The 12,297-nt window shown below is 37.9% G+C and overlaps 1 protein-coding gene across 8 annotated transcripts in view; it reads left to right on the top strand.

Annotated features, from left to right (window-relative positions):
* Positions 1-12,297, top strand: part of Ddr2 (discoidin domain receptor tyrosine kinase 2) — a 126,783-nt gene that overhangs the window by 70,542 nt on the left and 43,944 nt on the right. For 7 of the 8 annotated variants that reach the window (XM_074047625.1, XM_074047624.1, XM_074047623.1 and 4 more), the window contains one exon: positions 3,411-3,519. The exons of the other annotated variant lie outside the window; for it this stretch is intronic. In XM_074047625.1, the coding sequence (XP_073903726.1) occupies positions 3,411-3,519 (109 nt within the window). The remainder of the gene's footprint in view (positions 1-3,410; positions 3,520-12,297) is intronic. 8 annotated transcript variants of the gene reach the window in all.

Genomic DNA, 12,297 nt, shown 5'->3' with positions numbered 1-12,297 from the left:
ATAAAATATAGAATGGCCAGATGCAATCACTGAACATGTGACTTAAGGCAATCATTAATTCATTCTGTAAATATTTACCACACACTGTGGTAGGTGTTGAAAGATAAAAATATATAAAGTAAACATGGAGCTATGGGCAGAGACTAATTAAACAATCATAGCAATACATATATAATTAGAAACTGTGATCATTTCTATCTAGAAAAATTATGTTATACTGTATATAATAATCAAGGGGGTCCAGGAATATGTCATGAAGAAGTGACCATTGAATAGAGATTTGAAGTAGACAAAGAGGAAAGTAGACTTCTTGACAGAGGCCTCAAGAAAATGGAGAAAAGAAATATAAGAAGCCCCAGTGTGACTGAAGTGGAATGGTTGAGCAGGAAGAATAGTTCATTCTGGTGAGGTGGGCAGAGGTTAGATCAAAAACAAAAGAACAAGGAACAATGAAGAGAACAGCGGCAGCAGTACCAACACCAACAAAACCACATGGATTTTAGACTACTACAAACCTTAGGTTTGTACATTAGTTTTGTCACTTACCAGCTGAGGAACCTGATCAGTTTTAACCTCTTTTTCCTCAGCTACCTTAATGGTAAAAATAAATATCATTGGGTTACTGTGAAAATTATGTGTGTTTGTTCCTGGCACATGTTAGACATACTTGGTATAGTACTTCTAGATGTGTTGTGATCCTTCTGCATTTGTTAGCTGCTGGTCACCTGAGTTTTAAGCAAGGCCAAAAATATCAACACTGGTTTTGGAGATTCGCAGTCTGAAACCAAACAACAGTTTTAAAAAGGAGATAAAATTTTATGAGCACCTAGTAATTTTGACATAGTTCAGTTAAAAACCATTTTTGAGCACATACTTTGTACAAATGTAAAGTATTGCTTTGGCAGTATAAGAATGAGCCATGAAGCCAGTGATTAAATGGATAATTTTATAACAATAGTAAGGATGATCTAATATAGGCAAATTTAGCATGTATTTTGATGAAAGGTTATGGAGGGGAGAGTGTTATGACCAGTAATCCTTGAGTAAGGTGCCACAGAGAGAGAACGTAAGAATCTTCTGCAAAATGCTACTCAGAGAGTATTATTAACCAAGCCAGTCCTGGGCCTCAGCACTTGTGATCTTTGTGGAAGGACACCCTAGATGTTACTATGACTTCACAGTGTGGTTATCCTTGATCACCCAACTCTCAGATTTCTACACTGAAAACATACTCTTTTTCTTTCTCCATTTCCATGCTGTACCCTTTGCTAGAAAGTCGTTATGTGCAGATTACATTTGAGGAGTTGGAAGACAGAAGAGCTATGTTTTTACCTCCTTAAAAGCAGATTAGCTACATAAATTATTTGGAATTCTTTTGCATGGGAAATGGTCTATTCTCCACTATTTGTTTATTCAGTCATTTATTTACATCAGCCTGGACTCATGGATATTTATTTTATACTCTGGGTTATAATCCAATACTACTTTATTTATTTTATTGTTCAAATTGTTCTAACTTTGGCTACTTGGAGAACTTTCAGTTGGCTCCTGGGTCCCTTTGACATATTCCATATTTTTTGTGTGTACACTTTCTCAATTCTTAGCACTAAAACATACTTCAAGTTCATCTTGTATATTTCCTGATCTAGTTCTCGAATCAGTCATTTTTTCCAAGGAACCCTGGTTCCTTTTATTGGAGAATGGTATTAGAAACCAAGATCTGGGCAGTAAGTTTGCTCATTGTCACTGTGTACTCATTACCAGGATGTCATTGCTTTTGGAACCTCTTAGTTGATAGAGCAAGGAGTATATAGACATGTACATATACTAACCTGTACATATACAAATGTCAATAAATATTTCCGTATTTACTTACTACATGAAACTTTAGTAAGCTAAATATGAGTTCATTCTGATATGTCCATATCTAATTCATTATCACATGATCATTCTGAGGAAAATAAAAACCACATAATCCCACATATCACCCAGAGCTAATGAATCAGGATAAATATTGAACTTATATGTATTTTTCATTTTTAAGTTTATCTTTAAAAATTTTAACTTTGGTTTATCATATAATAATAATATGAGGGGTTTCATTGTGATAATTCTATACATGCATACAGTATACCTCAAACAAGTTCACCCTGTCCATTATATCCCCGTTCCCCTCCTCCTCGTCCCCCCACTTTCATACAGGCTTGTGGATTTCATTATGCTGTCTTCATATGCATACATGCAGCATACTTCCATCCTCCTCACTACTCAGCATCCTTTCTTTCCCCTCCCCCTCCCACCAATCCCCTGACGGTCCTCCATATATACATTCATGACCCATTATTATTATTATTACTACTACTAGTACTACTGTCACCATTTTAGGTCTAGCTTCCACAAATGAGTAATAACATGCACATTTGGCTTTTTGAAATTGGGTTATCTTGCTCAGCTTGGTGATCTCCAGCTCTATCCATTTTTCTGCAAAGGACTTTATTTATCTTTATGGCTGGAGTGTGGCTTCATGGTATATATACCATATTTTTAAAATCCATTGATCGGTTGTTGGGCACCGACAGTTTGACTATTGTGAGGAAAGCTGCAATAAGCATGAGTACACAGGTATTTCTCTTGTATATTGATTTATATGCCTTTGGATATATACCCAAGTGTGGTATGGTAGGGTCATAAGGTAGGTCTAGCTTTATTTTTTTGAGGAACCTCCATATTGATTTCTATAGTTGCTGCACTAATTTACATTCGTGCCAATAGTGTATGAGAGTTCATTTTTCCCTGCATCTTTGCCAGTATTTGTTGGCATTTGTTTGCTTGATGATGGCTAATCTGACTGGGGTAAGGTGGGATCTTAGTGTAGTTTTGATTTGCATTTTCTTTATGACTTAGGATGTTGAACATTGCTTCATACACTTATTAAGCATTTATACTTCTTCTGAAAACTGTTCATTTGCCATTTATTAATTGGATTATTTGAGCTTACATATTTTGAAAGGCAAACAAATTAAAATTATTGAATGTTTTTCTTGGTTTAACATTGGAATCAATATTGAAATTATGAAAACATCAGTTAACATCATAAATATGTTTTATTTGGCCATTATTCACCATAGGGTATTTACCTCACTAAAACATTGTTACCTGACTATAATTTTGTTGATTCAAATTCCATGAGTATACAGTCTAATTAGGATTTGAAAATTCTTGTATTAGGATGTTATTGAATGTACCATTTCACTCCCAAAGTCTATGATTTAAAGTTCTAAATATAGAAATAAACACTACAAGAACACAAAATTAGCTGTGAAAATTGTGCTTACTCATGTTGGTGGTGTCTGACTTACTTATCTCTTCTCCTTCTCTTTCTGTTTCTTTGAATTATTGGTGGGCTACAGGCTCCAGTTCCAACACCATCTTCCGAAATGATCCTGATTCCCAGAATGCCCCTGGTGCTGCTTCTGCTGCTGCCTATCTTGAGTTCTGCAAAAGCTCAGGTTAACCCAGGTAACACAGCCACTGTTCAGCTAGATGTTGGAAGACCAGCTGAATGTTTGAGCCCATCAATGCTCATTTTGGGAAAAGTCCTGCTGAGGGGTTCTAAAAGGTCACTTGTTTTATCTCCATGGCCAAACATAATGTAATATACTTTCTCTCCATATATAGCATGTTGAATATTGTGAAAGAGTTTCTAATACAGGGTAGGGTGGAGTTAAGTGCATTTTTTAATGGAAAGAAGAAGAAATAGCCATTTGCTTTTTCATTTTCTGGGAGATGAACTTTTAGATGACTTGGAGAACTTCTCTAGGTTAGTTTATCAGTTGTTTCTGACTGTATTAGGCCTGACTTTTACTTGGATGTCTTATTCTTTTGGGATACTGGTCCCATGGTATCTCAGACAGGCTATCTCTCCTATTGTGCACGACCATGCTGAAAATCGATGTGTGAGAGGAATCTTTTAAACCAAAAGTTTTTTATTTAGCGTTTTTCATCTTTAACCTGAAGTACATGATTATATCATTGGTCTATTTTATAATAATTCTACTTAACAACCTTTTCATAGCTCAGTGGCTTAAAACAAACATTTGTTTTGCTTATGAACTTATAGTTTGGTTGAACTACTGTCTGGTCTGTTTTGGTTTACTTGCATATTTTGAAGTCAGCTGGCTATTGGCTCATCTAGGATGGCCCTGGCTCAGATAAATGGGGCAACTTGACTGTGCTCTGCTTTATCATCCAGCAGACTTGCCTGAGTATAGTTTCATGGAAATTACATAGGAACAAGAGCAGAAGCAGGAATGTACAGCATTTTCTCAAGCCATTGTTCGAATCATATTTGCTAAGATATCATTGGTCAAAGTAAGTCATATGCCCATGCCCAGAGTCAGAGTGGAAGAAAATAAAAAATTTACATAGTACAAGGAAGATACAGGGATGAGTGAAGAATTCGAGCCCTTTTTTATTCTTACACAAATATAAGCCTAAAAGTTTACATATAGCTTCAATGTTCAATTTGATGAATTTTACAAATGAACACATTGTTTAAATAGTACCAGATCAGGAAACAGAACATTTTCATCAATTAAGAACACTTCTCATGCTCCCTTCCTGTTGCTTATCCCCACCTCACCCCAAAGGTAACCATTATACTGGTTTCTAGGAAGACAGATTGGTTTTGCCTGCTTTCTACTTTATATAAGTGGAGTCATATGATGTATAAGTACGCTGCCTGTTGTTTCTTTGACTCAATATTTTTATGATATTTATCTTTTTATTGCATGCAGTTGTTGACTGTCCATCTTCACTGTTGTATAATATGACTTTGAATATTTTATTTAGCCAGTCTGTTATTGATGGAAAATTAGTTAGTTTCCACTTAAGCCCATGATGAATAAGGCTCCTATATTCTTGTATAGAATTTGTGATAAAGATATATACTCAGTTTTCTGGGGTTTATATTTACAAATGGAATTTCTGGGTCATATGTAACATGTGATGTGTTTTTCTGCACAATGCCAAAGAGTTTTCCATCTCACAATATTATAAAGAATTTAGTTACTTAGCTATATTTAGAGAGCACTTTCATTTCATCCTTTTCATGGCATATGGGTAAATTTGTGAAAATGTTCACTTTCTCTTCACAAAAATTCCATGTTTATGGGCCATTTTTTATACCTGCAATAGGAAATTTGATACAAACTTCCTAAAAATCAAAGAATTATTGGTTGAATAAATTCAGCATCTTGATTCTTTTTTGTAGTAAGCTTAGCTAGTACATCTCTTCATTTTTCTGTTCTGTATTCCCCTCACCCAACGGCTGAGGTTTGGTTGCCTCCTCCTACATTTTCCTTGTGTTTAGCTCTAAGGAAAAGTGATGGGAATGCATAGAATAGTAGGATGTTTTGGTACTTAGCATGTTCACAGACACTGGCAGGCCATTTAGGCATTTAAATGATTAAACCAGGAGAATGAGTTAGCCTTCTGTGTTAGAATACATGCTGTTGTTCTGGAGAAAGGAATAGGCTATTTGAAGACAGAAAACAGTCATAGTAATCCCTCCCTCCTATTTCTGGTGTCGTATATTTCTGTTGATTCTTTCTGCCAGAGTAAAACAGATGGAGGTCTTGATTTGTAAAGATCTTTACAGGATCATGGAACATATCAAAGGGTTAATCCTTCTCTTGGCCACTTATTCTATTTTACCAAGTTAACCCAAGTAAGAATTTGAGGAATATAAGAAATTTCCATTCATCATCAGTGTTAAAGAGTTTAGTCATGAAGCTTGGACTCATGGAGTTGTATTGCTTGCACATACATTGCTGGACATAGAGTAGGTAATATAAGGTTGATGTATAATAAACAGGTAGGTAAATAACATTGACTTAAGGACCACTCTATAGGAGTTCTTATTGATATTTGCTGAAAGACTGAGAGTACTGAAAAGTAGCAGAAGGTACTCAAAGACAGACTAAATTCTTGGCCAGTTAGATTGGTTACATGGTATAACAAATGGAACTTTAGTCCGGAGACTTCGATTATACTATACAGCATATTGTTAAAGTATTGGAATATATTTTAATTGATTCTTGAATATAAAATATTCATTAATAATAACTGTGCTAAACATTAGATTCAATTAATAATGTAAAATAAAACAAACCCATTAGTTTAAGCTCATTGTCAATGATTTCACAATGGCTACTGGTCAATGAACTTTCAGTAGCATGACTCAGTTGGCAGTAGACAGATTGAAATGTCAAAATATTAATCTAGAAAAATCAGCAGAAGGGCAGAACAGGTTCTGCCTAGAAGCGAGGTGGGGTGGGGGGGAGAGTTGACCCAAACAATGTACGTACATGTAAATAAATGAATAATAATAAAAAAGTCAGCAGACATCAAGACAAGATGAATAATCTTGTTGCTATTTCAAGAACTTCTCTACTGCTTGAGACTGTAAGTCTTACAGGTCTCATCCCATGCAGTGGTAGTGTGATATAGACAGCTGCCCAGGGCACAATGCATCTGAGCTTTGGCAAAGTACTGGGTAGGCAGGTGATACTAGTGGCATTTCCAGTAATGGCAGTGTTGAAAGTTTGAAAGTGGTCAGAGGAGGGTACAGCATAGGCTCTGAAGGTCTCCCTGGGAAATGCTGAGAGGCATGTGTGTTTACCCAGTCCTGAGGTGTGCGCAGTGTGCTAGTTCTCTTTCAGCCTCAACCATGTACTAGAAATGTAAACTTAATGTCTGTCAGTCTGATGGAGAAGTTATTAGAAGGATTTGTGGCAACTTCATATGTCAAATCATAATTTGGGAGTATCATTTAGAGAATAGCATATATGTCAAACAAATAATTATGCTAACAACTTTTAAAAATCATTTCTACAAATCAGCATATAATTTGGATATGATTAGAAGAGTTTGATGAATGATTTGAAGTTCATTTAGAAAAATATTTAGCTTACTTATTAACAACTTACTCAACTTTAGTTATTATCCTTGTTGAAGAAATTATTATATATCTCTTTGTACTTCCTTAATCTTTTCACTTACAGTAAGATGAAGTTGAATTAGGTAACCTATGAAACCCTTTCTATTGCAAAATTGCTATGATTTTATGGTGTGGGAACCTTACTTCCCATACTAGATGATTTAATGGCTTCAAGCTTCAACCCTGAACTCTCATGGCAATTCTTTGTAGGAAAGGCCACTTGTCCCCAACTCCCTACCACCTACCAGGCTCAAGACCTGAAGTCTGAACTTCAGGGGAATCTTGCCATTCATACTAAGAATATAGGAGATGGCTGATGAATATTTTTTAAAAGAATTTAAGCCCTAAAATACCCCCTAGTGACAGGTTTGATATAGAAATCCCACTTAAGTGCAATCTGCATGAACTTCATAGTATGAGAAGCCAATATGTTCCCAGGAAACTTTTGCTCTAGAGGTGGAGCCAAGAAAAGGCATTTCAGGCAGAAGAAATAGCACAGGCATTGGCTAGGAGGAGGGAGAGGTATAGGTGTGGCTGCCTGGTAGAAGATGATGACTTAGAGATCTAGAGGGTCTGTTTTCCCATCTCCTTGTAGGGTCCTTGGGTCACCTTTCCTTTTATTTCCAACTTGGGCTGGGGATACTGGACTTGATAGGAGAGCTGAGGGTACCTCTTTGTGACAGTCATACACAAGAATACACTGGTCTTTTAGAGGTTATTTGTGTAGCCACCAAGGTTACCTTTCCCCAGAGGGTATAGAACCATTGTTTCAATGGCCAGTGGGGTCCCCATACCTTCTGCTTTTCCAGGTAGGAGAAAAAATAGAAGTAATCTGATTATCCCGAAAACTTAGAGTTAGGAGTTTGAGGTCTTGGGGACCAAATCAGCCAACCAGAAAGCTTCTGTGTATACAGAGCACAGGGACAGTTGGACTCATTCCTGACTTTGCCTGTAACAATTCTTGTGCGTGGGAAAGGGACAAAAAGGCAAACACGGCATTTAGGCACAAATCCAGGGAAGGACCTGTGCCACACCCATTTTCACACCACACTTTTCCCTCATTGGAAGCAGTAACTTGCTACACGTTCAGAGCCCTGGGGCATGGGGGTGGCTCCTTTGGTGTACAGAATGTTCCCACTTTGAAAGAAGTGGCAAAGACATTCAGGATTTGGAACCTGAAAAGGAGGAGCTGTTTTCCTCTTGGCCCCAAATTTATCATTGGGAAATTTTATTTTTTGCAGCATCAATTCCACACTCCAGTGAGTTCTTAAGGTCTAGGCAATTAAAGTTATTGACTATTCTTTATTTTACAAACAGAGGAGCTGGAGTCAAAGCATATGAGTGATTTGCCCATGATCATACAACTAGCTAATGGTTAAGTGGAGACAAAGACCCAGTGCTATATGTTCCCTAACACTAAGTTCATTCTGTCACATCACCTTACCCCTCAGGAAGTGACTTAAGGAAATGACCTTCCTCTAAAAATTCTGTATGCCTGGCAACCTCATGCTTGCCTTTCTGTAACTTATAATGTACACCTATGGAGGAGGTGACAGGCAATTAAGTTTGAGGAGCAGGCTAAGGCCAAAGACAGAGCATATTGAGCTCACACCTGGAACCTTATTCTAATCAACATGCTACATGAGGAAGGTTGGAGCAAGAAGTCTTCAGGACCAACTCACTCTCTCAAAGAAATTGAAGCTCTGGTTCCCCCTTACACCAAGTTGCTCCTTTATCCTTCACCCTTGTCTTCCATTAAGGGTGATACATGTTGCTTCATCTACACACATTTCCAAATTGGAAAATCACTTTTGTTTCTCAGGGTTCTCATCATTCATGTCCCAGAGATGTGCTGAGAGAATTTAAATGGCCTCCTCTGTTTATGAGAATGTGCTGGTCTTAGGTTTCTCTGTCTCTGTCTTTTTCTGTCTCTCTCTCTCTCTCTCTCACACACACACACACACACACACAGACACACACACATATAATCTCTCTGCCTCTGCATGTGATGGTTTGAGCATGGCCCTGGGAGGGAGATAAAAGGCCAGGAAAAGACCTCCTTGGATGAATTTCTCTTAAATGAGCCATGTTAGATGCCATTCAGATAGGCTCTTCCTTACTTTCATGTTTGTTTGTAGAGTCTAGCCTGATGGTGGCCTCTGGTATCTTTCCTGCCAGTAAAAGGATCTTTTTCTAGGGATAACAGAAGCTCAACTGACCCTTGAGCTCCTTTGATTATACCAAGTAGGAATAAAAAGAATGCAAATCTCAAAGAAAAGCATTCACTAATATTTAATGAGCGTTTAATACATTCCTGTACCACTTTAAGTGTATCACTAAGTTTGAACTTCAGAATAATCTCATGAGTAGGTAGTATTATTATTATACTTTCATGGAGGAGGAATTGAATCCCATTAATATTTGTTAAGTAACCAACTCAAGGTTTTACAAGAAGCAGAGTGGCAGAATTGGCATTCTATTCACCTCTAGCAAGATGCTCTTGACCTCTGTGTTCTACTGCCTCCTGAGGAGGCATTCGTGAGACCCACAGAATGTCAATGCATAGAAGCCTTAGAGTCTACAGACAGAGGTATGTGTCTGGGTACCAGGGCCTCTGAATACCATGAAATTGAATTTCTAACTTAATGTGTGGAAGCAAAAGTGCATTTTCCAAAGGAGAAGTTCTCTGTTATTAGATATTCAAAGGACTGTGTCACTAGTTCCCCAAAAACCTAGGAATGATTTAATCTAGTCTTTCACAAATGAGGAAACTGAGGTTACAGATGAATCACAGGAGGAAATGTCCTTGGAAAGACTATTGTGAGTCCTAACTTTGGATCTAGTCTCTGCCACCTACTAGTTGGGTGAGATTGGACAGATTTTCAGATTCTCTGAACTTCAGTTTTCTCATCTATCACTGGCTACTACCGTAAGGGAGTTGTGAAGATGAAGAGAACACAGGCAGAGGACCTAGAATAGCCTCAGGCACATGGACTGTGATTAGTAGGTGTTGGATCTTCTGTCCTTTTCCTTAATTTTATAGATTGTACTATGATGAACATTATGCTATACTGTCTTCTATATTTTAAATTAATTATTTAGACTATACTTTAAACTATTTTCTTTTCTTCTGGGAAATATTTCTCAGACGTCTTGGATTTTACATCTTAGGATAAAAGAGTTCTAAGTACATTTGTTGCAGAAGCACAGATTTTCATTCAGTAGTCCATGCTCTAAAACTTTACTTGTACCCTGTTGTTTTGTACATCAAGGCCCAGATCCCTAGCTTGTAAAAGGCCCAGTGCCCTGGCTTATAAAAGCTGAGTTGGAACTAATGTAAGAGGGGAAAAGAGTTTCATTTTTCTGTAGTTCAGTAGGAGCAGAGGCCCATGGAGTCCTAGACTAAGCCTTGGGGCCAGGTGCATCATCATAGGATTGCAGAGACAATACCATACAAGATCAATTTCTTGGACTTCTCAGGAGGTACCACTACCCACAGAGCTCAGGTTTGCTCAGTGCTCACCATGTTGAAAGACCAAGAGTCTATAGGAAGATGACTATATTGGTGGAACAGACATGGTGACCTAGCATTGGAGCATCTAGGACCAGGTATCACTGTTGCTTCTCATCCCTGCTTACCAGTGCCTTTCCTGAAAGCTGACAATAACTCCAGGGCCTTGCAGCCCATAGCGTAAAGATATACAGTATATTTATATATTCATATTTATGTTCCATGTTGCCTAAGTAGGTCAAGTCTCTAGTGTTTTGTTGGTTTAAATACTAAGACATGACAATGAGCTAGAGCAGAATTTTTCAGGTCAAGCGAAAAAGAGAAAAGAAAGCATTTGAATTTAAGAAAAGACACAGAGGCACAAATGGAAAAACAGGAGGATGGGGATAGTTATCAAGAGGAGGGTTATGAGGGCAAAGGTGGGGTTAAGGTGGCACTAAAAACTGGAGTCACATAATTTTGGATCCTCAGTGTGTACCAAGTATTTCTTGGTCGAAGGTCTTGTCTTCACTCTCTGTTATGCTATGATGAATCTTCCTTCCCAGGATGCAGGTTTCTTTGGTTATTATATTTCAATGTATCTTAGGATCAGGATTTTGTAAGGTTTAATTAGGTAATAAACTTCCAAGAGCCCTCTTTCCAGATTATTCCCCCAGTCGGTGATTCTTCTTCACCCTTGGGGACAGTGGGAAACTGTATGCTATCAGCATGGTGTGGCAACAATATGGTGTGGTGAATAGACCATGATAATGGAAATCAAGAGACTGAGATTCTAGTTTCAGCTCTGTCACTATCTAGCTTTGTGACTTTAGATAAATCTCTGTAAATCAATGTACTAGTCAACCATTTGTTGCTAAAATGAAGTGCCCAAGAGAGGCTAACTTTATAAAGAAAATAGGTTTGTTTAGCTCACAGTTATGGAAGTTCAAGGCTAGGGTGGATAGCAAGAGCATATGTAGGAGAGAGTAATCAGGAAGTCAGATATGTGGGTGAAGCCAGGTTGATGCTTTTTATTACAACTCTCTTGGGAATTACCATGGGGTTCCAAGAGAATTTCCTTCATCCTTTCTGAGGGTAGGACTCTCAGTGACCTAAGGACTTCTCACTAGGTCCCACCTTACAACGGTTCTGTCAGCTCCTATTTTGCCACACTGGGGATCAAGCTCCCAACACATGGACCCCTGGGGAACAAGCAAAATCCAAATTGTACTCACTATGCTCACTTTTAAAATGGGCACAATAACTTTGTTTTTTGCACCTCACAGGTTTATTGTGGGGGGGGGGCAAATGAGATAAGAGTGAATGTGGTAAGTGAATATGAAAGGGCTTTAGAAAATTATATAAAAATATTGAGCTGCAATTTGTTGCTTGGGGAAGAGAAGAAAATTAAAATAACCCAAACACCACAAAACAATAGTTTCTACCAAGCAGATGATGGGGGAGGAAAGAGAAAAGGAGTTTCTAGTAACCATTATGATCTCCTGTGGTATCCAAGAGAGATTTTAGTTTCTTGTGGGGAATGAGGTCTTCTAACATTCCTGGACTCTGGCCATCCTGACTCCAAGGGGATTCAGGGCCCTGTGCCCAGGCTGAGCATATCCATTACAGTATATTTTTTCTAAGGAGAATAGGGTGATTGTTCACTAGTTCTTGGTTTTAGCTAGCAGTTCTCTGAAGAGCATGGATGTAGCAAGATAGGCCTCCCAGAATTTTTGGTGGTTTGGACACATACACAGTAAAGTAAAACAAAAGTTAAGGCAGTTAAATGTTTGAGCTTTTTTAATGG

The sequence above is a fragment of the Castor canadensis genome, chromosome 11 (assembly GCF_047511655.1).
Source record: "Castor canadensis chromosome 11, mCasCan1.hap1v2, whole genome shotgun sequence".
Classification (NCBI taxonomy): domain Eukaryota; kingdom Metazoa; phylum Chordata; class Mammalia; order Rodentia; family Castoridae; genus Castor; species Castor canadensis.
Note: the sequence above shows the minus strand (reverse complement) of the source record. Positions and strands in the feature narration are given on the sequence as shown.